Source organism: Diadema antillarum, unplaced genomic scaffold (assembly GCF_040938485.1).
Source record: "Diadema antillarum isolate AM-2024a unplaced genomic scaffold, OU_Dant_1.0 seq00001012_RagTag, whole genome shotgun sequence".
Classification (NCBI taxonomy): domain Eukaryota; kingdom Metazoa; phylum Echinodermata; class Echinoidea; order Diadematoida; family Diadematidae; genus Diadema; species Diadema antillarum.
In genome coordinates, this window is record NW_027271848.1 from 324,359 (window position 1) to 351,968 (window position 27,610).

Consider the following 27,610-nt stretch of genomic DNA (forward strand, 5'->3'; position numbering starts at 1 on the left):
TTTTTTTAATAAATTCATTTGTGTGTTTCAGGGAAACTTTGGTGTTGATCATCAGTCTACATTGTTTCTGTCTAAGTCATATATTCTAAAACCATATTGGATATAGGTTTGGTCCTTCACAGGCAAATGACTGTTAAATTTTAGGACAAGCCACTCAACTGTGAACATTTTGCAACAATGCACCAATGACTAGAATGTTGATCAGCTGTGTAAAGTTACACAACTGTGAAAATGCTTGGATTATACTTCAAAACCTCACTCCATGTTTATCAAATTCACAAGACAGACACTACTACATCACTACAGTGCAAACACTGGCTAAAAAATGCTAGGCAGGAAATATTTAACATTACCACAATGATGTCGGTGTGCGTCACTACCCTAACATTGACTGCTGGTGATGGGAAATTCAGAAAAAAAAAAAAGAAGAAAGATGAGAAAAAGGGTATCCAGCATCCCAATTATAAAAGGTAGACGTCTGAGAGGCTCTCTTTTTTTTTTCTTGCCACTCCAAACCATGCCATACAATAAGGATTTTGCATTCACTATTGGCAGAGAAATGGGAAAAGGTAATCCAGTCTCGTCCATTTCAGGGATGGTCAAAGCCGTGCAAAGCCTAATATGAACTCCACCCACACTGGAAGCAGTATAAGATGTCTAATTAGTCCACCCCGCAGCTGATATTTTTGTTCATACTGCATAAATGCAATAAGACCGTGGGCTTCCATGCATGTACGAGGTTCGATTCCCCGCCTGGCAGTAGTGACCTTCAGCAAGGCACTTTTATCCTCATTGCTAAGTTTTTCGGAGGAGATTTGAAGCAGTCGTTCCCTTGTGTTGGACAGCATTACCCTGGCATTATGCATAGAAAAGAACCCACTACACTTCTCTTGCAAAGAGTAGGCTGAAGTGGCCAAATGCTAAAAAGACTGGCCGATATCTGCAATAAATTTTTTAATGGAAGGAGGCAGTTTACCCTCAAGATAAAGAAGAGGAAGAAGAATATAGTACTAATACCCCTACCTTATACTATGTGTGGACAACAGCCACAGTAAATTTTGCTCAAGAGGAAATTTCATGAAAGCAGTGACTATGGCCATGGTAGGTCATCAAACAGACATGTAACAAAGGACTAGGAACTCATTCTTTGAAATGACTTTGGAAACAATTTGATGCCTACTGCATACATGTTTTGTACATTTGTCAAGGGGAAGCAGATCTTTACTTTTGCCTCATAGATGCCACCCACACAAATGTGCATCTCCTTTCACTGTTTAACATTGGTGAATTCCTGGCCATAACACCTTAGAATGCAAGTGATCAGACCTACTCATTACTTAACCTTCCCCAGTAAAACAGTTGATTAATTGTGATAGAGGTGCTTAAACTTCTCTTACATGTTGCTTAAACTTTTCTGGTCTGTCATTAAAATATTTTCTTTACAAAAGAGAAAAAAAGAAAGGAAAAGATAAAAAGATGACATTTTAAAGATACGTTCTACCAAAAGATAGAAAATGGAAACTTCCTGGCAAGGTTATTCTAATGAAATACATGTAATAATAATGCACATTATACTCCCCTAAATAACAAAGGATAAGGGTTTGGTATGATTGTGCCTTATTTAGTGAAAACTAGGTAGATTTATTTTTCTATGCAGATTTCTTGTTTTGCTTCATAAGCCTTGAGGTAAGGTTCTGCAGAAAACATTTCCAACTCTCTCGCACTGTCATGGCATGACCCTTGGCATACTCGATGGTACAGTCGTCAAGGGCAGCAAGTGTTACCACGTATTGCCAAGCTGGTAACGAAGACTATGTCCCAAAATAGAAAACTATGTCCAAAGAGAATTAACCCGTTGAGGACTGGCGGATTTTTCGACAACACACATTGCCCATAGATGCCTATCCGAGTATACTCGGGACCAGTCTTGAACAGGTTAAATAAGAATTCTATCACTGGAAGTAAAGTTTTATTATACCTCTGCTAGCCTACATCAAGGCTGCCGAACATTCACACGACAAAACCACAAGGGTTCCAAGGAGCAATTAGGAAGATGATTGCATGTTATGTGCATCTCACTGGGCAAAAATAACCCCAAAATAATCCCAAAATCGGGGGAGGGAGGAGGGGGGAGGGGGGAGTACATTATGACATCAAGAAATAGTAAATCTTTTGGGGACGGCTCCTTTAGAATCAGGGAGACTCAACAGCTTCGCTAGGTTGATATCCAATATTGTGTTCACAGACCCTCTGATTCAACGAGGTATAATCGATATCTTTTCCTTTGTCTTTGCAATGAGATGTCAAAATCGCCATATCAAAAAAATGTCTGCTCTGCCTCAGTTTCAATGCGGGAGCTTTGTACACATACATTCATACATTACTCCTTCATGCCCCTACACTGAACCACTTCCCAACATCAATGCTTAGAATACATGTTATACATCTCTGTAATTACACTAAAAATATATTTGTATTCAATCTATAACTTTCTCTTGCAAATGATATATCTCTCTGCTCTTTAGCAAATATACAAAAAAAAATTTATCGATGTCATGTGATCGTTATCTTATATTTTTTTTTGTTGCTATTTGATCATCACATTAAAACACACAAGCAGACTAGTGTAATTTGCAAAACAAAATAGTACAATCCTTTAGATTACACTCTATTCACAATTAACTTAAATATGGAATGATTTGACACATAGATCTCACAATGTCTGTTTGCTGGTAAAGCTAATCCTTCTCGCAGTGTCTTCAAAGAACACCTAACATCACACTTTGCATTAGATGTACAGCTTGGTCTTCCATCTGTCAATCTTAGTATTCTTTCCTTCGTCTTTCTGATCTCCTGCGGATAAAAAACCCAGAGATAAATACAGGCTGCAGTCTTATCTGATTACTCTCGGAGCATCAAAGGTCTCAGACCTCTCACCCCACGTCGTCCCCTGGCCAATTAGCCTCCGACAGAGAGTGGAGTTTTCATTCCGAGTGGCGGCAGCATGGATGAATTTTTATCGACAAACCGAATCCATCATCACGTTTCATTTCTTCATCAAAAGAAGGACACTGTCCTGTTTTTGGGGTGATTTCGGCAGCTTTTTGGCAGCTTTCAATCACAGGCGGTTCCAATTGCACTCCAGATAAAAGCAGAAAACTGCTACTTAAATCTCTTCCAAAATGTCTGATTCCTCGATAATCGATTCCGACCGATGGCTGGACTCCATCCATTGCACGTTGCATTCTCAAAATAAAAAAGCAACACATGCAGCAGGCAATGCCGTCTGATCTCAGACCTCAAACTTGACGGATCCCTGTGTGGCCCGGCTCAGCGTGCGCCCGACGCTGCCGCCAGTGGTTGTGGGGCTGGACCCCGCCCCGATTCCCGTGGGGCCGACGCCCCCGGCCCCGTGGTAGGACGCCGTCCTGGTGGCGGGCTGCTTGGCTGCACGCACCGGCTTGGAGCGTCCCGGCAGGCTGAAGCAGCCCTTGCGCAGCACCACCCTGGCATTGCCGACAGCCGGACGAGAGCAACGGCTCAGGCCATCTAGGTGTGCTGCATAGCCATCACTCAGGATCTATGAGAGAGAAAGATAGGGAAGAGATGGTGAGGCAGATAAAGACAAACAAACAGAAAGAGAAACAGAGAGATTATATTTCACGAAAGAACAGAGATATATATTTCACGAAAGAACAGAGAGATATATATTTCACGAAAGAACAGAGATATATATATTTCACGAAAGAACAGAGATATATATTTCAAGAAAGAACAGAGATATATATTTCATGAAAGAACAGAGATATATATTTCACGAAAGAACAGAGAGGAAGAAAAAAATATGAGGAACCTTGTATCACATATGACATCTTCACAAAAATATGACTGGTGGAAATCAGGATTACTACAAACATTAGAACCCTACTACTATCTTTTTAGAAGGCAGCTTGTTACATGTATCCTCCATTTAAAACCTCCTACCTACTTCAATACCCATTGTTCAATTATTACTACTGCTATTATTACTATTATCATTATTCATTTATCTGTTCATTCACGTATTCATTTATTTATTTATCTGGCATTTCAATATAAATACAAATGAAAATATTCATCAATTAATTAATATAACACAATATTTTGAATTCACTCCACATGAATTTGTTTAAATTTTGCAACACTTACCATAAAGCAATTCACTTACAGATGTAAATATTTGAGATAGTTTGCAATCATACAATTGTGTTCATGACTGTACATAATTTTGCTGGAAATGAAAAATCAATGAGATGACGAAAGACTGGATTCAGCTAGGAAGATTATATGATACTCACCACGGCTTGGTTCTGGTATTTCTTGGAGACCTTGCCGACAATGTAGATCTGGGATGGTTTCAGGCCAATGCTGGAGTAGATTGGGATGTCTTTGCTGGAACCGTATGCAGCATGGATTATTATCTTGTTCTGCAACAGAGAATAAGGATAAGTGGAAAATTTGACACATGAAATTCAGTGCCTCAATGACAGAGGGATGGCTGAATGCATGAAAATGGATGGGAGAGGCAAATAAAGGATTCAATACAAAAATAGACATATCAGTCAATTAATATAGACTAAATCAATGTATGGAGCATGATATTAATGATTATTATCAAATGAGCGAGTGACTACATGAATCAATGAATAAGCGAATTAATGACTGCATGAATGAATGAATGTACAAATGAGTGATTGGTTGAATGAAGCAAATGATGGAACAAAGACTGAATGAATGAATATCAACCCGTTGAGGACAAGTCCTGAGTATACTCAGGCATGGGTCTATGGAAAATGCATGTAGTAGCAAAATCAGTCCTGTCCTCAACAGTTAAAAATGGAGAATGCATATGGTTAGTTACCATCACAACATCAATGTAGAGTAGAACAAATATCTGCCTTAAAATATGTAATAAGTTCTCTAAATGGTATAAGGGCCAGAAGGAACTAATAAATTGAACTTATGCTGGTCTCCAGATACACATCTTCTTGACAAAAAGCCTGAGACTCCAACTCTCAAAAATTTGAGGCCATTTTCTCAAAATCTCCCACTTTTCCTCTGTAGTTTACATTTCTCCCGCTCTAGCTGAGTGTCTCCTGCTTAAAATCTAGCTTTATCCCATCCAACTGTTAGTTTTGTCATGTTCAAAAGCAAAGGCTAAGATAGCATGAGAGAGCACCTAGAACACTCGAGATTCAAGAGCCTGGACCCCTGCCCCAAGGGATGTCGCACTTAGCACTCATGATATGTACTGCATGTAAGAGTGCATGTTCGTAAGATTAGAGTCCCCAGTTTGCTAGAGGGTTTGGGCAGGAGAATCTCCAGTTTAAGAGATGTTTTGGGTTTGGAGTCTCTAAGAAGGTGTGCGAGACAGAAAGAGAGGAAAGAAAAGAAGAGAGAGAAAAGGGAGAAAGAGTAAAAAGAAATTTGGGGTGTTCCCCTTGGAGCCCGACCTGCTCGATGAGTCCCTTGAGGTAGTTGGCCTTCTGGCGGAGAGGGTCCGTAGTGATGCTGTCACAGAAGGAGACGGCGCCGTGGGGAAAGTTGTGCTGGGCCAACCAAGAGACCACCTTCTGTTTCTGCATGCTGGGCCTTGCCGTCACGTAGATGATCAGGTAGTTCAGCTCCTGCCAGTGCCTGTAGGGCGCCATCACAGTCACCACGAAGGACAGTCATGAAAGTGGGTAAAAAATATATTTAGTGGCATGAATGAAACTAGAGACATCAATTCTATTGTTTGTTAAGCTTTTTTCCTTCCCACCTATTTCCAACTCATGTTTGGTAGGTAGATTATTTTTAACAACAAGAATACAAAAAAGCTGCAGTGTCTAATGCGTGCTTTATTACTAGTGACTATCTGTTAAGTGTGTAAGTATAATATTGTCGACAAAGTGAGAGCAATTACAATGCCAACTATATTGTTTTCAACTCATTTGCATCTTCAAGGAATGCACTGCATTAATAAAAAACAAAGCCAAAGTACGTAAAACAATACTTGAAATTTGATGATGCTATCTACACGCTTACTAGGCATAAAGCTCATACAATATCACACATCAGAAGCAAATAGCATTCCTGACTTGCTGATGAATGAACACTTGGGAAACCGTATCACGGCAATTACAATGAAAATCATAAGACAACAGCAAATAATATAGACACATAAATAAAGTTTAATTCAGACATGAAATATACAGATAAAGTATTCTTTACCTTCTTGCCTAGCTACCTGTAGGCTACCACTTAAACAGGTTAAACAGGTAAAAAACACGGTTTTACTCCAAATACTGACATCAACAGTTTGTTACTGATGGACACTTCCCAAGGTTAAAAGGACGGTCCACTCACACTGACCGCTCAAAGCATACATATGCCTCACCTGACTACATCGACGGCCCCCGCCCTGACCTTGGGGTCACGACCCATGATGGAGACGCTGGCGGTGAAAGACCCGTCGATGCTGAACACGACACATTCAGTATTGGGTGGGACTACAGTCAAGTAGGCATCGGATGACGTGTGGTCACCTCTGTGAACAGTGAAAAGATGCACAAACACACAACAGGTCAATTCTGTGTCCAGATATTTTTCAGTTTATTTGTGGGTTGTTGTTTCTTTGTTTTTTGGCAAACCCAAGGACTCAGTAACAAGGTTCCTATTGAATACAATTCATACCTTTGAACACAATCTGAAATCATAAGAATTGATATGTCTGTCAATTAAAAAAAACAAGTCAAACAAAGAACCCTGAATGCATGTAAATGAATAAGAGACAATTCAGTTCACTTCGTTATTATTTCCATAAGCCTAAACTTACAATGAAATCAATTTCTTGAGGTATAATACACCAAAACAATCTACAATCTACAGAAGTTGAATCAATGACTGCAACACAGAGAATCATACTCTTTGAACAAAGAAACAGACATCTCAATAGGTTCATTCTTTCATATGCTCAGATATAAGTAGCAAATCCTCATTACCATTCAAAATCATCTTTAGAGGAAAGCAATAGCTTCTAATGGTCCAGACCAGGACATTGAGACAAAAGCACCACAAGTGGATTGATTGACCACTAGGGAATTCTCCCCAGTACACACCTCACTACCATCTTGACCGGATAGATGCCCTGGCCGAGTCTTCTGGACTCTGGAATGGTGTAGGAGACCCTCCCGTTGCTACTGGTCACTTCGGTGGCAAAATGCACCCACTCACCGGATGGGGGCTGGGTCATGATGTGAATGTCCACCTGGCAAAAAATGAAAACACCACAAATTAATGTGGATGCCAGGGAAACCAACTTGAACAGTGGAAATCTATTGCTCCTTGCAGTATAATTTCTCAGGGCTGAAACAGGAGTAATGGATAATCCTATTCAGTCATTTCCTTTATCTTTCAGTTTAGCATGTGGTCACTTTTGCTTCCAAAAAATGAGGTTTTGCAAATGATGGAAAGTATTTCAACGTGAGCTTGATGATGACATATCTTAAAAGCTAATGACCAAGTCAAATGCACACTACACTTAAGATTTTTGCTTCAAAAATGCACAATAGCTGAGTCGGAATGTCAGCAGCATTGTCAATGTAGAATTTTAACAAAATGTGTGATACAGTCACAAACGATGGACTATGAATGTTTCACTTTACATAAAGCTCTCAAACAATGGATTTGAGCAGGAAATTTACAACTGCCAGAATTGTTTTCTACCGTGTCATTGGCTAGTTTACTAACACACCTACACCAACACACACATACTTATGGAGGTAAAGTAACACATTGTACATACAGTGTAAATACATGGGTATATGGAGAGGCACATCTAGATAAACAGATACATGGATAGATAGAAGGACAAATGGATAAAGAGAAGAAGAAGAGTACGAGGATGATCAATGAAGTAACCAACCTTTTCCCCAGTGAGAGTGACCATGTCCAAGGTGCTGTACATAAATCTACCAACTAGTGTTTGAGGAGCCCCCTCCATGACTACTACATCCTTGGCCCTGTGGTTCGGGTTCACACTTTGCTGTGGAAGACAAAACACAACATTTCATCCACACTACGGCATACTAGCAAAGCAGATGTGAACTGAAGGGTTCCATGACATTTGCTCCTCCGACAACTGCTCCATTAAAATATGTGCACGCTTAGCCAAAGGTGAGTTCTACCCAGTCATAACCCTTGCCCTAATCCTAATCCTCACATCAAACTAAACCTAAAACCCTATCAAATCTATAACCCTAGCCCTAAAGTCCTTGGAAAAAATTAGACCGGAGCAATTGTCGCAGGAGAAAATGTTGTGTCACCGAACTGAAGTGACTCATACATGTACATCAGTCAAGGAATTTCCAACTACATTTCAGTTTGCACTGTTACTACAAATTAATCATTGCACCACAAGACTCAAGTCTTAGACTGTCACATAACTACATTGTAGTTTGCATCATTTGATATAGAGTGTGAAAAACTTCAGTTTGCGGAACAGAACAAAACTTACCTTTACATTCTATCAGTGTTTACCAATTTACATGTACTTTGGAGATTTAATTCCTGATGAAAAATAGATCGGTAACATCATTTTCGCATCTACATAATTCATCCTGCTCTCAATTTGACATTTGTTGCAAGGCCATTGTGTTACTGCCATGAACAGGCTTCACTTCTTACAGTGTTGTGGCTGCCTGGTATCAGCAAGTCATATATTCAAATCTCAGGCCGATTCTTTGTTTTTCACTAGGTTATATATAATATACAGATCAAAGAAACAAATCATACTTACTGAGAGCTACAGCAAATATGTCTGTCTTTGATGATTTTACTTCAGGTTCTTATGATAATTTGATCATTTTGCTATGCTTCAATATGGACATGAAGAATTTTATCACAAAACGAGCTAAATCCATTCTTGGTAAGTTTAGATATTTGTGATTAAAGCTGCTAAAAAACAAATAAAATAATAAGAAAATTTAGGAGAGTCTTAATAATAACTTATACAATATTCCTTAATATGTTACAAGTGAGGTATCTATACTGGAAGGGTTTAATTTTCCTCTGATGATGGACTTACTTTGAAATGTTTAAAAATGGTGTTTAGACCATTTTGCAACAAAAGTTTTTCATTAATCAATAAGGTCATAAATAAAACAGAAAAATCTGATATCTGTCAAGAAAACTTTGTTTTGTTTTGTTTTTGGTTATGTGACTACCTTCATCTTGACTGACGTCCTCTTCCTCTGCCACTTCTCCCTGGGCTGGGCTGGTACAAAGTTTGCCATCACTGACCCATCTCCCCCATGGCCACTGATGCTGTCGCTATGGAACACCTGGAAGACAGGAAAATATAACAATAACTAGAGAAGCACTCTGAGAGCGCAGACCTCCGCCAAGCATGCAGCTCATTTCCACCACTGATCTTGTTCTTCCATAGAGATATCAGTGATTTCCACCCATATGTACTTATAGCATGCTGAAAGTGTTTATAGTGTGCTGAAAGACGCCGAATTTCCCAATATAGAAGCTTCTGTTACGTCATAAACCCTCAGCTGCACGGCGCGCCTCGCCCTAGCAGAAACTAGAGCACGCACTTTAGTGCGTGCATGCAAACCTCAAATATGCGCAGCCTGAACTCCCAAGTTCATTAACCCTACCTGCCAAAATATCAAAAATCCTTCATAAATTCCCCAAAAATTCTTGGATCACTACCAAAAGTCAATCGTTTGTTACTTGTGTCATTCTCAACCTTTCCTGCAAGTTTCATCCCAACCGTTAACTACTTTTTGAGTTATTTTGCACATGGACAAACTAACTAACTAACTAACGAACATATATTGTACACACAAACCAACGGTAATGAAAACATAACCTCCTCCCTTGGCGGAGGTAATAATAATAATAATAATAATAACAATAATAATAACAATAATAATAACAATAATAATAATAATAATAATAATAATAATATTAATAATAATAATAATAATAATAATAATAATAACAATGATAATAATAATAATAATAATAATAATAATGATAATAATAATAATAATAATAATAATAATAATAATGATCATAATAATAATAATGATCATAATAATAATAATGTCTTATTTATCAGGGTAGCCTCTTCAGTATTGCCACTGCTCTACAAGAGGGCCCTGCCATTATAATTACCCTAGCGTTGCCAGGCACCTATTTATACACCTGGGTCAAAAGGGACATACAGGTTTGTAGTGGGTTAAAACATCTTGTCCAGGGATGTAAGCACTGGGCAGAAATCAAATTCGAGTCCTCCGATTCAGAGTCGGGAGTCTCATCCACTACATCACAGTGCCCCTAATACACAATGATTCACTCAGCATTTAGAATCAGCAATTCCTTTATAACATGTAGAAACACATCAAGCTACGTTATCACCACATACAGTTCTCACTACATGTGAAAGTAGAATATGCTATAAAGAGAAGTAGAACTCTGCAGATCATATTTCCTTTCACACACTTGAATTTCTATAGTCAGCGACAAGCAAACTTAGGGTGCTAATATACCACACACTCTGTACTACTTGTATTCCACAGTTTACTTTCAGTTCATTTTCTCTATGTGCAATTTGTTCTGCATCACACATAAACATGCAATTCTGCATTAGAAAATTGGAAGAGCTTGCCTCACTGTCGTCGTAGGGAAAAAAAAAAAAGAACGCACAAACCACAAATGCAAACACGCTCAGGGGAACGGACACTTAAGGAAAGCTGTCACACTATGGAACCATCACAAGAGAAATCTATTGACAGTATCTAGTTATTAAGTTTATACCCCTGCTTCAAAAACTCTACAGACATTGGTTTTTTCCATACACCACAATAGGCAAATTTACAGCTTAACATGTTAAATCTTAGACTGATGGTTTGTATACAATACTTGCAGATGGCTACTATAAAAGTGAAAACATAGTTCTGGTAAGGGTTTGAGAACCAGTTTCTGATCGCTACATATTTTATACATAGGCACATGTTCAGTTTGTATGCGCGCCAAAGAAGTTCTTTGATGTGTATGTTGTATCGGCCCATAACTGCGACCAGCCAGAACGTGAAGCACTCCCAGAATACAACACTGTACAATCCAGAGGGACAACTCGGCCTTGCTGTGATGGCGGGGCCGAGGTGTCCCTGAGTCTGAGTTTTAACCAGACCCCCCTCGCGTAAGTTCTCAGTTTTGATCAATATTTCACATTTTTGTCATTACCCAACAAATATCTTATTACACCATTATTCCACACATTTCTTAGGCATAAGTGTATATTTTGGAGCAAAATTGGACAATTCTGCAGGTGTCTTAGAACCATGTTTTGCTTTTCATTGTTCAATCATGACACAAACATTTTTCTACTGTCTTTCCAAGTGTGACCCCTCATTACCTGTCTGAGAATGAATGCAATCGTGTCGGTCGACTCCCAGTAACTGGCATGGAACAGATGTGGGAGGGCGCCCGTCGGGAATGCTTGTAGAGCCTCGGGACAGTAGAGGGCATAGTCCAACCTCTTGCTACCCCACCATTTTGATGTGATTGCATTGACAGCTAAAATAAATGCATAAATAAATTTCATAACTGCCATGTTTAGTTGAAGGGGTGGTACAATGTATTGGTGCTGGTATTTCCATGCATTGCAAAATTCACATCTCAGATTTTGTACAAACATACTGCCTTGCAAATAAATTGTGTATATTCAATGCATGTCTTTTTCCAGGAATTTTTGCTTCAATTTATTCACTACTTTAATATTGCATCAATCAAATGCTTCACTTGAATGTGAATAAAAACAGCAAATGAAATTTCAGTACAATTGTCAATTATTCGAAAACATATTCACATACATCATGATACAATGATAATTTCTAAAGAATAAAGTAAGCAAAGTGTTCAAGAATGAATGTATACAAATTTACACACACACACACACACACACACACACACACACACACACACACACAGATATGCATACAAGTCAACTTTCCACTGACTCTTACTTTACAAAGAATATAACAGCAAGTCATTGTTGATTCATATACTGCAGCTGCCCATACAAACTGTATCTAAATGTTTTAAACAGTTGATACTGATATGGCTTTTGGGTGGGAAAAACAGGATATGTGGGCTATCTCTCTAACTGTACTTCTTCCTGAAGTACCTGGATTTCTTTTCCTCCCCATACATTCACACTAGTAAACTGTTTCCATACTAAACGGCTTAGATAGGTGTCAAAAACTATCAATGCCTGACTGGCTCATTTTCTCATTGTAAATAATTCATGGCAAGACACATTTTTAAACTAGAAAAATGAAGGTTTGGACATTATATATCATCACATCAGGTTTGATACATTTCTTTTATGCAAACAAACTTAAAGGCATTATTTATCATTTGCAGATAAAACAAAAATCTAACATTAGTGCTTCAAAATAGTTCTAAAATATGAGTTAGGGGTAGAAACAAGCAATGTAAAAAACATTAATCGGTATAATCAATATTAAGTAATAGTGTATTGTTAAATATACAAAATGTGAACAAGATCTATGATACAATTATCTCTAGAATAAGTCATCTACAGTAACATATGGTTTACTGAGAAAAATAGTGAACTTTCCTTACATTTTTTTTTTTTTTTTTTGGGAGGGGGGAGAAAAGAATGACATATACACACATAATTAATAAGAGTTCCGTGTTGGGTCACTAAACTATCACCTCAACAAGCCATCCTGGGCAACTGCACTAAAAGAAGTATAAGAGGAGAGAAGTAAGTATCTAAAGTTAGTGGAATAATTACTGTGTAATGCTGGTCCAGAGAGGACACCCTCCGTCTCTCCCGCCTCGCTGGCCGAGCTCGCCACGCTGGCGTGCCTCCTAGCGAACCCATCGGCTCTTCCCTCAGAGAACAGCAGCATGTTAGCAGTGATGGCATCAACTAGAGTGAGAGATAGGAGAGGAATGGGGAGAGATATGAATATAGACAGATTGATAGATATATAACAGACAGATAAATAGATAGATAGATACATACATACATACATACATGCATACATACATACATACAGAGAGAGAGAGAGATGGATAGACAGACAGATAGATAGATAGAAAGATGAGTAGATAGATAAATAGAAAGTGGTTAGATAGATGGATATGAAGAGTTTGTTCGCAAAAACCGATAAGTCCATATTTGCCAAATGGAGATATTTGCGATTAAAGGTCAAGAAAAATAGAGAGAATAATAAGAAAATTTTTGCTTCTTTTGACCATAACTTAAAAAATGTACCTTACTATGTAGTGACCAATATATCATTTAAAAGGGATTATTTTGTACTTTATGACAGAGACCGTACTTCAAAATATTCAAAAATGGACTTATCGGTTTTTGCGAACAAACTTTTCATATATAGATAAATAAAAAGACAACACAAATAGATCGACAGAAAAGATACATACATACATACATACATACATACATACATACAAAGAGCAAGAGATAGATAGATAGAAAGATAGGTACATAGATAGATAGATAGATAGACAGATAGATAATTAGATCCTACAGATAGATAATTAGATAGATAGATAGATAGATAGATAGATAGATAGATAGATAGATAGATAGATAGACAGATAGAGAGACAGACAGACAGACAGAAAACGGATAGAAAAACAAGAGAAATAGAAAGACAGAAAGATAGAATAGACTGACAGAAACTTGGATAGACAGATAATAGATATATAGATAGACAGGTAGACAGGTAAATAGAGAAAGAGAGAGAGAGAGAGAGAGAGAGAGAGAGAGAGAGACAGGATGAGAAAGACATATATATTTGTACCGTGAGAAAGAAAGGCAGTAAAATCATTTCTCTATTCATGAAAACCATGGCCTCAATGTAGAAACCAAAACTAACACTTTACAGAGATTACAGTACAGATGGTAACATTAAGAATTCAAATAGCTCATTGACCAATAGCCTGATAGTTACGGCAAAATTATTGCACCTACGTAAAGAGCATGATAATGCAAATCAGAATAGGTAGAAAACTACATCAGCTATTGTCCTTAACGAGATTACATTATCTGAAGCAAGAGAAGTATATTTCTCTCCACCCCAGCAACATTGAAACTACATGTACTCTTAGATTATAGTCTTCCCCACAAAATTACAGATGAAGACAGTCATGGACATCTTATAATAAATTGTAGCCACAGCCAGTATTTTCTAGACCAAGTTATACCCTGCTGCTACGTAGCAAGAGCAAAAATCCCAGTATAGAGACACACATATCGTAAATAGAACACTTGAAATATTCCCTTAAAATGACAAAAATGTTACTTTTTCAGGCTGGACAATCATCATTACCATAAATGTAAAACTGGATTTAACTTTTGAACATCAATCAATGTCCCTCATTATGGGAACGTGGTGTATCTGTAGTCTACTTTGATGAAAATCAGTAATCTATTTGTTGTTCACACAAGAATATGCATATGTGAAATTTTTAAGATGATATTAAATTAGTGCAGGAAATTCTCACAGCATACAATATAATTTAATGAGTAAAAAGAAAAAACCAAAACCGACAACAATACACAAAAACAAAAACAGAAAGCGTAAAAGTGGGATGCACTCACTCAACCCGCTCCGTCGCCCATCACCAAGGGGGTACTTCTGGTACCTCTCCACCGAGAAGGGCGTGACCAGGGAGAACTTGCTGTGTAGGAGGGGCTCGAGGCGGGCCGCTGAGGGGTCTGTCCGGTGGAACAGGTTGTACAACTGGCTGCAGACTGGCTTTATGGGCTGGGCTAAAAGATTCAGGAAAACAAATTTTTTTTAATAAATTTAAGCAAATATCTAAAATCAACAAAATCAAGATGATAGAGGACAAATATTATAACAATTAATTATGTTTCATATTTGGCATTATTATTACAAATTTGAAACTGAAATTTTGCAATGGACTTGGCATTAAGACTTGGTTATGTCTGTCAGAGTGAACAAATGTGCATTTGAACATGGACTATTACAGACCAATAACATATAGCATTTGATATCAGCTTGCAAAGTGAAAAAAAAAATCTGATGGATTCAAAATAGTATAACTCCTGCTTAAAGGGACTGTACAGTACTGGTTGAGGTGGGGATTCATGTTTTGAACATTCCTATGTGACATAATGAGAAACCTCTTATGAAATATTAAAGAGCATGAAATCTTAAGAAGGATTCAATGTTTATTTGATGAAAATTGGTTTTCAAATGGCTGAGATATCCAAAAAGTTGATAATAATAAAAGGCGACAGGCCACAACTTTATTAGGATCTCTTTGTTTCACCTTGTTTTTGGATATCTCAGCCATTTCAAAACCGATTTTCATCAAATAAACTTTTGATACCTCTGAGAATTGCATGCTCTTTGACATCTCAGGGAGTGGTTTCTGAATATCTCGCAAAACGTTAAAAGCTAAATCCTCACCTCAACCAGAACTGTACATACCCTTTAAACTGGGCATATCATTAGATGAAAGGACATACAACTTACTGTATACACCATATGTATATATATATAGCGAGTCTAAATTTTCACAAATCGGGACTACCGAACGATTTCATGAGTGGTTAAATTTCCGATCACAGACTACTGTACTGAACGAAGAAATGTATACGCGCACATCACATTCATATCAGGATCAGAGCCAATATTTTTGCGTGTCTTTAAATTTGTGAAGAGCATTTGACTTGCCAAATTTGTAAAAACTAAAAACTTGCAAAATATTTGCCATACAGTACTCCATGGGTAGAGGGCAACATAAAAAGGTACAACTGGTCAACCTAATTTCTGACACCACTGAAAGACATTGGAAGATAATTCTTGTTCTCTTTTTTAACATGAATAACGGAGGGGGGGGGGTTCTCCATACTTTTCTTTTATTGAATTTGAAGCGTCACTGAATAATCAAGAAATTCTCAGAAAATTCAAACACCCACAAGAGCCATTCACTATTTCTACAGTAATTTTAATGACATGAAGCACAAATTACAGTCATTGATTTTGAAAGATGGAAAACTATGAACAACTACGGGAATGAATAAAGGGGAAAAAAAGGAGAAGAGAAGAGTGATTACCAGGTCTGAAGTCTTGAAGGGACCTCCTGTAAGCCAGCACCATGCCCAGTGGTGAACCAAACATGAAGAAGTGAGTCACCTCAAACTCCACCTTGGGTACGATCATGTCAGAGGTCATACTGACCTGGGAGCAGAGGCTGATACGACGGCCATCGGGGCCGACGTCGACCCCACAGCCTTGGAACGAATCCCTCGTGGAGAAGGTGGGGTTGGAGAAGCGCTTGGCACGCTCGTACAGCACGCCGGTCGGAGAGCGCCCTCCGGCGGCCGCAGCGGCATCGTGCATCGACTGCAGGTTGTTGGTGCTCATGCTGGTGTGCTTGCGGGGGGTGTCGTACTCGGACGAGCGCAGCATCTCCACGGCGGTGTTGCTGGGGCATTTGTGAGGGGGCGGCGGGGACATCGACGCCGCCGACTGGGCACTGTTGGGGGTGGGGGAGCTGCTAGGGACCGGACTACCAGTGGGGGTGGATGGGGCTGGGGGAGAGATAGGGGCATCATAGAAGCTGCTGCAGTGGCTACTGGTCGGTGATAGATACTGGTGGCCATGCATCAGGGTACCCCTGGACAAGGCGTCATATCCCAGAATGGACCCCATACAATCTGCCACTACACACACCTGCAAAACAGAATATAGGAAGAAAATATTGATCATTTCACATACGAGGTATGTCAGAAAAGTTCCAGGGCTGGTGTCATAAAGGATCTGATGGCTGCAGAGAGTTAAGATCACAGTTACAATGTACATACTCCAAATAGATTGCTTTGAAGGTGAAACCTCTTAGTTTGAAGTTTGGGTTTGATATAAATCTTTTATGACACCAGTCCTGGAACTGTTCTGACACACCTCGAAAGTAACTGAGAGCTAATTTCATGAACGATAGTAATTAAAGGCTTTCAATTCCAAGGTGAGACAGCGCAAACAATTGACAAATTGTTCTTTTAAATGACAGTGTGGAAATCTTCAATACCACAATGTAGTAGAAACTTCTCACAGTGATGAATACTGGATGAAGCAAAGTCTTTTCTCTGTGCAACTAGAAGATGCCTTGATCGTTCAAATACTCCATGTGACCATGCATCACAAAACCAACCAAAAGTGTTACCACCTGATTATCTGTGAGGACTCAAAACAGGTGAAATGGGTCAGCCTTGCCAAATCTTGGTTGTTGTTTTTTTTAATACATTCTGAAAAAGTTATTCTTCTGTACATTTTGAAAGTTTGGGATCATTAAACGAATGGGAAATTGTCTTTTTGCAGTTTTTCTAGCAAAATTTGAATTATCCGACTTAAGGGCTTTTTACACTTGTACATTTTTCCTTAGCCCCACCGTTGGTACGGGACTATCCTTAGCCCACTTTCTTTTTACACTGTCTCGTTTTTGCCAAAGTGGGCTAGCCCCACCGATAGTCCGGTACTATCTGGCCCTGCAAAATTGGTAGGGTTAGCACCGCAATTGCTGTGCCAAGCAAGTGAGTGTAAACAGAACGAAAAAATAATCCGGGGCTAAGCGACGGAGACAAAGTCCGACCCCCACTGACCAATCAGAAACGAGGTCATCAAGTGCTGCCGGTGCGTGCGTGTACGTGTACAGTGCACAGCGTAATCATGAATATTCATGTGGTTTGGAAAGTCCGGGGCTAAGAAATACGAGTGTAAAAAGGTCAGTTTTCTCCTTAGCCCCGGACAAGAGATAGTACGGGACTAATTGGCCAGTGTAAAAAGCTGAAAAAATTGGTACGGGACTAACGATAGTCCTGGGTCAGAGAAAGTCCGGGGTTAAGAAACACAAGTGTAAAAAGCCCTTTAGGCTTCCTCATATTTACAAGTTTTGGAGCACAAGAAACTCTTCAAACTATCTTCACTTTCAACTCTAATAACCTAGGAAGGATGTTGCAATGAAAACAGCGGTCATGAACCTACACAATGTACTTCAGACTGTGGGAATTTTCAGTTTCGTTCGATAATTCTTCAAAAGTGGTTGCTATGGAGTTTTGTATCGTATTCTTTGTTCCATTCATTGCACAGAGCACAACTGAGTGAGACTAAGCACTTGAATACTGTAGTAGACCCTACACTTCAAAGCCTCTTTTAACAGTAAACACACTTTTCCAAAGTGTGTACTTTCTTTCAAATCTTTGGATGGGTTGTAATAGGAAACTAAGTCTATTTGCATTGAATTACATGTCACTTCAAAGCTTAGAGTCAGCTCTTTTAGAATCTGCCCTTAACTAATAATCTGAATTTGGAGACATTTTTTTTTGATTTTATGATGCAGGGTCACATTTAATACAGAGTAAATTGATTAAAAAGAAAAAAAAAAAGTTTTACTAAAGGATAGTTTGAGGTAACTATTGGAGACACTGTAACCAATGCCATCTACTGACAAACTTAGGTCGAATTGGAAGGACTTGTTGAAAGAAAGGAGATCCTCCAACAGGGCAGCCTGTTACATGCTACTGTGATACCTGTCACAGGCACATGCTGATACTAAACAATGTTATCAAATAAGTTTTTGTTTTGCATCTGACATTCAAAAATTGGGAAGAACTTTGCCAAATAAGCCGAAAATATCCTCCAAAGCACATATAATCTAAGAAGAGCTTTATTCAAAGCTTTTTTTTTTTAATTTGTAAAGCCCGTAGAGATGCTGCCAGTACAAACGAAGAACTATTACGTAAGTTTCCGATTCACAAATTGGCAACACTTTAAAAGATGTTGCCATGGAAACGAAGCTTCTTACTTGTCCCTGGAATCTGTGCCCTTCTTCTGTCTTGATGAACTCCTGGTACGCAGCGTTCATCCTCGACACTGTCGTTGTCACGGCCTCCACGTAGTCCGGGGTCGACGTCGCCATGATGGACAGTGCTCCGATGGGCACAAAGTCACCCGTATTGGTCTGGAGTTTGTTGTCGAAGGCTGATGAGCTACTGTCCCCACCACATGGCCCTAGGCTAGAGGGGTTGAAATAGTCAATTCTCAAATGTTATCTTGCTCTGAGTAAATGCATCACAGCAGCATGAGAAGTACCCCCTGTTCACACTAAACCTCGCATCTCGAGGACAGTCATCAGAGATCTTATCTTATTCACGACTGACCGTCCAAACTGCTATCTTGACTATCCCCGAGCTGTGGGAGCTATTGGGGCTTGGGGCAAGCCCTGCTACTTGAAAACAGACTTCGCGCATGCGCACATTTGATGAATACAGCTAGGGCCAAGGTCACTCTCCCCCAAGCCTAGACTTGCCTCACAGGGGACGGGGAGATGACACTATGGTTTTGGAGGGGAAAGTCCAGCACCACGGACTTTCCTTGCAGGGACTAGAGTGAACGCAGGGGGCAATGACACTATTTTTCTTGACTTTACAACAATGCAGGAGAAAAGTGTTTCAAAGTTAACTTCACTCATCATCATAATGAGATATAAAACAGATACAAAACCCATACTATTCAATTTCCAAGGACATCATACAAATGAATCCTCTATTTAATCACAATTCTTGCCAATATCAAGGCTTTTAATGGTTTGAATGATCTCAATCTCTCTAACCAAGATGCAAAACAGATACATGAACATCAATAGATAAAAATGTACTTTGAGTGTTTACAGATCAAATAAAAACAGTCCGCTCTCCAGAGAAAACCTTCAATCCTTCTGATATCGTTTCACGGCAAGTCTCCAATTCTTTTAATTTGTGCATTCTCTTCTCAAACAGAAACATAAAACCTGCCTAAATTAGTCCTACCTTAAGACTAATAAATCACAATCAATTCATACTGCTTTTCTTTCATTTCCTCCTCTGATCCCACAAACATCCCATTTCACACTGACTTTATTACCCATTTCACATTGTAATCATTAGCCATTTCACCCTTTCACCCACACAGTCACCAGGGCTCGACACTAACGGTGGCCCGGCGGCCCCGGGCCACCAAAAATGAAAGTCGGGCCACCAAATTTCAAAAAAAGGGCAAATTTGGTGGCCCGCCTCGGGCCACCAAAAGTTTTTGAAAAGTATGTCAATAAATTCGTAACTTTTTGCGCCGGAAATTAGCATTTAAATTTGTTCAAAGGATGGATGAAAAGGACTGAATGAATGCCTGAGAGTGAGTGTTGCAAGTTTGTTGAAGTTTATTTATGAGTAGATATGTCCAACTTCTAATTCTTACTATCATAAATCTTAAATATTTGACTCTTAAAAAAAAAAAGGACTTTTAATGTTTGTTGTTGTTGTTGTTTTTTTTTCGGGACACCAAATTTTTCTCTCGGGCCACCAAAAATTTGAAATTTAGCATTTTGGTGGCCCCATCGGGCCACCAAACAAAAAAGTTAGTGTCGAGCCATGCAGTCACTTTGGGACTGAATGGGTGGAGAAAGGAGCCATGCAGCACACAGCGGGAAGACAAACCTGGTAATGAGGCTGACCGCCTCATGGCACGTGGACGGACAGGTGACTAGCTTGACCGCAATCCTGCCCTGCGCCATAGGGAAGTGCGCCCTCACCACAGCGTCGAAGGCCATCCTGAAGGTGTTGATGTCACTGCTCTTTGCGCCGGACTCCTGCATGCCGTCGAGCACGTTGCCACCGTGTAGCACCAGGAAGAGTACGGTGATGTCTGAGGGCATGCTGCCCCCATCACCCATGTGCAGGTGGGAGGCCCCACCCTCCTCAGATGCAAAGTGAACACCGCCCCCTGTGTTGCAAATTAAAAAGAAAAATACAGAAACCCCGGTCAATATCAAGGAACTCTTTTGTATCTTTGTTGGCCCTCACTCCAAGGTACAAAAGCTAGCTATCAAATATGGAAAATCTATCCAGAGTATGAGCTTAGTGCTAGGTGAGCATATCTGTCAATGATTGCAAAAGAGGAATCAATTTTCAGATGCTTGACTATGATAGCCAATAATCAGTCCAGGTGTATTTTAATTCAATTTGATCTTTCTCTCCTGAATTTTATGTGTTTGGAGTCTTGGCAGGATGTGACAAAAAGTCACAAAAACGCCTACCATCTACCATCTTGTCTTGGCTAACTCAATACAAGACACCATGGAAGAAGATGATGGGCGTGTCTTACCTTCCATGGCAACAGGACTGAGGACATCCTCTGAGCTCCAGTGAGACAGCATCGGGCCATCCTCCTCCTGGTCTTCTTGCCAGTCTGTATTGGTATCAAGCAGAGACGAGGGCAGCATGTCATCTATTGAATCCCTGTGAGCGCAACATGGCCTAACCTAGCTTCAAGGCTTTTAGTTTAATTTTCCCCCTCTCAATATCTCTCAATAAAATGCAGTTCATTTGGCTGATAGCAATGTAGATTCACATACAGATGACTACTACTTCATCGTACAAGGTGCCACAAGAATTTTGATAGTAGTGAAGCTGAAGTTTGTTAGCTCCACTGAATCTATGCAGCACTGCATTATTTCTGCTTTTCAAGTAATGGCGGCCACCTGAAAACTATAGCATGCAGCACTATAAACCAACCTGTGAAAATAGAGTGGCACTCATACACTGTTGAGACTTCATAGAAGCTATTGTATGTGCTGTGTCATGGAGAACATGGATTGAAGGCTATGCTACTCTAACACATGCCATCTACTTCATTGATGCTTGAGAGAGTGGGCGAAGCATGAAATGAGGCTGGTACTGGTATATGAATTTTAATACGGCATGTAACTAAAATTCTTCAATTTCCGGCCAAACCAACCAACAAACAAACAATGGAGTCTGTAGTTGTATTTCCCACTGAAGCATTTGTCGAGTCCCATACTTATTAAAGAATGTAAAACCAATTAAGAAAACACAGTGTAAACTTGAGCTTGTAGCTCAGGTGCCACCATCCATTCAACATAAAATCCATCCCATCCCGTTCTATGCTCGTTAATGCTATGTGGTCTGTAAATTCTTAATTTAGCACATTGACTGCTCTAGATTGGCAAAAGGACACAAGTAACAAAAGTGACACTTCTTATACAAATGCTATGGACATACTCAAGAATACAGAACCTGCATGAAATATGCCGTTCCTGTGCACCAATTTAAAGTATCAATAAAAGCTATTTGATATCTCTTATTTGGATGATTTGTTACTTGCTTCCTTTTGCCACCAATATTGATGTCAGTCAAGAGTAAGAAAAGATTATTCTGCTGGTCATGTGACTTTTCATTGGCACACAACACTGCAAACTTATACTGCCTTCATGTCGTCAACTAATGAAATGCAAACTGCAAGCCATAACACAGCTTGGGGTTAGTTGTTAGTGGTTGAGAGAGTACCTAGAAATGTTAATTTGTTTATTAAAGCAGTAAGACATGCAATTTTTTTTTGTTTAGATACCATGCCATTTCCTCTGTAAAATCCAGACAAAATTCTTTGGGCATTTGGTTTGTGCAAGCTAATCAATATAAATATTCATGAGCAAGTTCATTTGACCTCTGGTTTTTATTTTAAACAAAACTTAGCATATACAATTCACACAAACACACACACACACACACACACACACACACACACACACACACACACACAAACAGGTACAGACATCCACATCAACCTCCGATATGCCAGCCTGCTCGGCTCTGCTACCATTATTGTCAGCACTGCTGACTGAGGAGATGGTTTTTGAACAACTGAAATAATGATAATTCATAAGCGGCATTTGTGAAATACTTCAATTCAAATACATTTCAAGGCACAGGCACTGTGTCTCTGTTCTGGGCAAAGCAAATAATGCTGATCATGTGTGCTGCAGAGACTTCCAAAAAAATGATCTTGGGTTAACTCTTTTTCATTTCTATACAAAGGTTACTATGAAACCTTACCAATTCCCTTCAGCAAAAGGAATAAAATCTTTGGAAGATTGCAGATTAGAGAATCAAATTTTGATGTGAGTATGCACAAACTTCAAGCATGACCAGAAATTACAAATCTTGAGATATTAAAAGCAATGCATTCATACGAATCGTACTATCATCGAATGAGGAGTGGAGCAACTCTTTGTGGTTACTGTCACCCTGCACAAGCATTTCAAAAAGTTTGAAGAACTTCAATTAACTTGCCATGGAATTTCTCATACCCCTGAATACCAACCTGTACTAAGTGTTGCCACAACCTAATGGGATAAATTCTTGATCAATATCTTGATCAATATCTTGATCAATATCATAGCTTTCATGCAAAGTAAAGTGTTAACAAGTCTGCAGATGTCTTCAAACTGAAAAGGAGACTAAATCTCACTCTCCATACTATTGTCTGATTGAGATTGCTACAAAAAGCTGGTTTCCCATGGCAACAAAGATGAGGGCTATGACTGCAATGTAAATGAAGACAATCAACAAAATTAGACATGACAACTACCGGCAAATATCTATACTAGAGTCTAATGGAACAGCCAAAATTATACTAATCACCATGAGAGCCTGATAAAGTTGTGGAGTATATATTTTTTTATCTTAATAACTTTAGAAATTCTAGACTCTATGCTCTTCAGCCATATATAATTTAACCCTCTTTTAAAAAAAAGCAAACTTTACAAAAGTGTTAAAAAACAACAACAACAATATGATTGCCAGCCTCCATTAGATACAGAGAGGTTTAGGAACTGAAGGTTAGATGCTTTTAGGCATATTGGGATTAGGCATTGAAATTCATTAGAAGGACAATTCAGCTTACGGCAGCTAAATGCTTCACGAGAAATGCTTCAGGAGAAAAGCAGAGCATCTGACATCAAATTATCCAAGGGCTTTGAAGTTCATATGGGAAATACAATCAATTGTACACCTGGTTTTCAAATTTTGATCTTTCATCTCCAGCTTCACACTTTTCATTAAGATTGCTTTGTTTGACAATTTGGGAGGATTTAAGGTTGTTGACTTCATCAGACTCATATGGTGAGAGGGTCACAGACGTATGACAAGAATTGTTTGGTTGTTTTGATTTCAACCGTCTCTGACAGTGTTGGAAGAAGAAAAACTACAGACAATTACAGGCTAGAACAAGCCTATGGATTGAGAAGCTTGATCTGTGCTGTTCATCTAATTGAAGTAGAGTGTGCTGAGAGGTAAGGGTCTTACAGTTAAAGGCATTTGAAATTGGCACCAGTAATATGCTGGAAGAGAGGGCAAATTGCTCATATTGACCGACGACATTCTGTAGTCACTGGGATCTGATCTCAAACTTACAACACAAACCTTTTTGAGTGGGAAAATTCATTTTGAAATGACTTTTGAATCATTCTCATAAAGGGCAAATCTGATGCTCAAGCATAAAAAGAATTTTCATATATACCACACAAAACTCATTTCCACTGAAAATATATCAAAGTATGTTACTGATATAATCATGAACTTTTTAGTTGTATGCCTGCGAGATAGAATCATGCGGGTTAGTTGCATTTGAAGAACTGCAATTTATCTCTACCTTAGGGCATGTTAGCAGTGAAAAAGTACATCAAAGTTTGATATGATGGAGCCACAGTTCAAGGAAACAAATCAAATTGATTGATAAGTTTACCTTCATCAGCCATATCAATATGCCTACCACATTGTACTACTCCTTCTCATACCTCTTAACTTGACAGTTTAAAGTCATATTTTGGTTTCATTCAGGATGGAAGACAATCCTCATAAAACACAGATACAAGCAGCAATATCTTTTTTTTTAATTTCTTACAAGGGAAAGAGAACAAACATTGCTATGTTATGTGAAAAATTGAAGTACCATTTAAGTGCCATTAAAGTTGCCACTTCCAGTTATCACCTTTGTACAGCACAGTGTGTATTATCTACTCTCTGGAATTATTGAAGTCTTTAATCATGTCATTCACTCCTATAATTTCACATCTTACAATATGTAATGTCATTTATCTCTGATTCATAGTACAGACATGCTATCCTGGCCACGCACTGTACGCAAAAATTTTAAAAGGTGAATACAAGTAACAAGATTTGTAAATATTTGTTTTAACCTTGTGGAAACAGACTGAATGGTCTTTACAAAAGAATTCGAAGAAAGTGATATTTTTCCGTTTTTAATGTATTGCAAAATTACACTATAGCTTTTATGTATTGTTTCAATCCATCAGTGCAAAGATATAAATCTGTTACAGAGCATCCTCATGAAAAAGACATTTCTTTTATAAGTTTGAAGAATCAGTATTTTCAGGTCATCAAAAAACTCCACACTTCACACAAAAGAGTGGTCATTGTAACTGTGAATCAAGCCACAATTCATGGTGGCCCTGTCACAGAGAGAGAGAGAGAGAGAGAGAGAGCAAAAGATCAATTGAGTGTGGCACATCAAGTACATGTATTGAAATACTATTGTGGATTGAAAGTGGCAAAGATGGCACCATCACAGTGAGCTAAAGATGTGCTATGGTATCCTTTAATCCCCAAAAACAAATGCAATCACATGACACTCAGTGGTATCACCAACTCCAACGTCAACCAGTACTCATTTAGTGACCAGCAGCTGAGAAGTTAGGGATGTTAAAAGAAGATTACTACCGATGGAAACAAACAAAACCCATAAAGAAAAGATGAAACGCGAGAAAGCAATGCTGATATGAGTATTTGAATTCAAATATGTGTGAATATAATATACATATATGGTGGTTAAGATGCACTTTCCTTCAACATTATCAGAACTGGAATCGGATTCATCAAGTTTGAAGTGTACGGACACTGGAGACTCTAGATGGAGAAAAACATGTGGATAAAATCAGCACAAGACAACACAAAAATACAACTATTGATACAAAATGCTTGATATCAAATTTTTAAAACTTTTCTGGGGGTTCCTTTCTAGTTGTTTTGGGGTTTGGGGCTACATGCTGAATTCCACTTCCCTAAGCAGTGATTCACACTGCCCAAAACTTTCTTTCTGTAATGAAAATGTAGGATTTTAGTACAATCCTTAAATCCATATCTATGATTAAGGATCTTATTTATGCAAATTTTTGCAGTGGTTTCCTAAATCCATGAATGTGTTTATATAGAAAATGCACTGTGTGATATTGGCTTTTGTCTTCCTTGGTAGCAGACAGACAAACAAATACATACTTTTATGCTTGTATTGTTAACTTAATGACTCTGGGCTGCTACATGTATTTTCAGTCAATAAACCATGCCAATTACATTTGAATCTAAATTCAATTCAACACTCCTCCATTCTGTATGAAGTCAATATTACATACCTACAGAAAATCTTACAAAAAACCTAATGGCATATCTATATAATACAAACACTCATATTTATATGTGTACCCAAATCACAAGATATATCCCCCCCCCCTTTTTTTCTAACAGCTTGAGGGGTTCAATATTTTATGTCAGCCATTGTAATGAAATGACACAGTTTCAAAAACCGGATATTGTCAGAACAACGCAGACAGAACTAATGACTTTGGTTTCATTTTCTATCAACCAACTGTCTTCCTCCAGAGCCCGGTGGTATTGCTGATCACAGGCAATTAAACCCGTCAAGCAGCTGCCACTTTCGCACCGGGCGCACACCGTGCCGGCGTCACGTAATCTACCCTGCCATGCACACACCACAGAAACCGACCCACTTGACGCGCATAGATGCAAGAGTGTTCATATTTCCATCATTCGAGGATCAAAAAAAAAAAATCCATAACTGATGTTTCACGGTTGTGCAGAATGCTAAACAAGAGCCAATCATCTGTGAAGTGTTCTAGAAACTTTTAAAGCAGGAGAATGTTCTGCATTCTGTGAAGCATAACCTACATTTAGAAGCCTTTAGGGTCATCTTGGGCACTAACAGATATTTTCCTCTGCTTACAAAATGAAAGTGATCAGATGCTTTTCAATTTACGTGAATATTATATGCCAGTTTGGAGATAGTGTATGTGCACATTGGTACAATTGACCTAGAGTTCTTTTTTTCTCAGTTGGTTAGGCACTTTATTTGTTTTAAATAAACATGACAATGAGTAAGTGTGCCTGACATAAGAATTTTTGAAATTCATCAAGCATATTCAAACAAAGAATGATTTTGCGTAGACCAGGTAACCAGAATGGTCCCTCAATGAACATTTAATGGGCAAGCTCCATTTTGTTGCTTTGTATTGACTGCATCAATTTCAACAAACTTCTTCTATTTCTTTATATCAAAATTGTCAAACTGTGATTTTAAACTATATTGTAAAGGAAATCTCCATTTCCAAGCCCTAGGCTTTTGCGTGATTTCCTCTTTTGACTCACACATCTCTGTAAATATTTTGAATGTGATTTGATGAAATGAATAAATTGAATTGAAATTGAAATTGAAATACCAGGCTTGCTGTCAGATGGATGTGCTGACAGGCACTACCCCTCAATATTACATATCAGTGAATTTAGAATCCTATTACTTTAAACAATGGATCAAGACATAAAAAATGATAAGCACCTGAAAAC

At 38.7% G+C, this 27,610-nt stretch overlaps 1 protein-coding gene across 1 annotated transcript in view; it reads right to left on the reverse strand.

Annotated features, from left to right (window-relative positions):
- Positions 1-2,288: 2,288 nt before the first annotated feature.
- Positions 2,289-27,610, reverse strand: part of LOC139742652 (protein retinal degeneration B-like) — a 54,958-nt gene continuing 29,636 nt past the window's right edge. Inside the window, exons 8-21 of the mRNA XM_071653178.1 lie at positions 21,264-21,347; positions 20,597-20,882; positions 18,931-19,141; positions 16,187-16,805; positions 14,699-14,869; positions 12,860-12,997; positions 11,453-11,613; positions 9,246-9,362; positions 7,946-8,065; positions 7,140-7,288; positions 6,419-6,568; positions 5,493-5,676; positions 4,338-4,466; positions 2,289-3,580 (exon numbers count right to left, since the gene is read on the reverse strand). Of these exons, the coding sequence (XP_071509279.1) occupies positions 3,293-3,580; positions 4,338-4,466; positions 5,493-5,676; positions 6,419-6,568; positions 7,140-7,288; positions 7,946-8,065; positions 9,246-9,362; positions 11,453-11,613; positions 12,860-12,997; positions 14,699-14,869; positions 16,187-16,805; positions 18,931-19,141; positions 20,597-20,882; positions 21,264-21,347 (2,807 nt within the window). The 3' untranslated portion in view covers positions 2,289-3,292. The remainder of the gene's footprint in view (positions 3,581-4,337; positions 4,467-5,492; positions 5,677-6,418; positions 6,569-7,139; positions 7,289-7,945; positions 8,066-9,245; positions 9,363-11,452; positions 11,614-12,859; positions 12,998-14,698; positions 14,870-16,186; positions 16,806-18,930; positions 19,142-20,596; positions 20,883-21,263; positions 21,348-27,610) is intronic.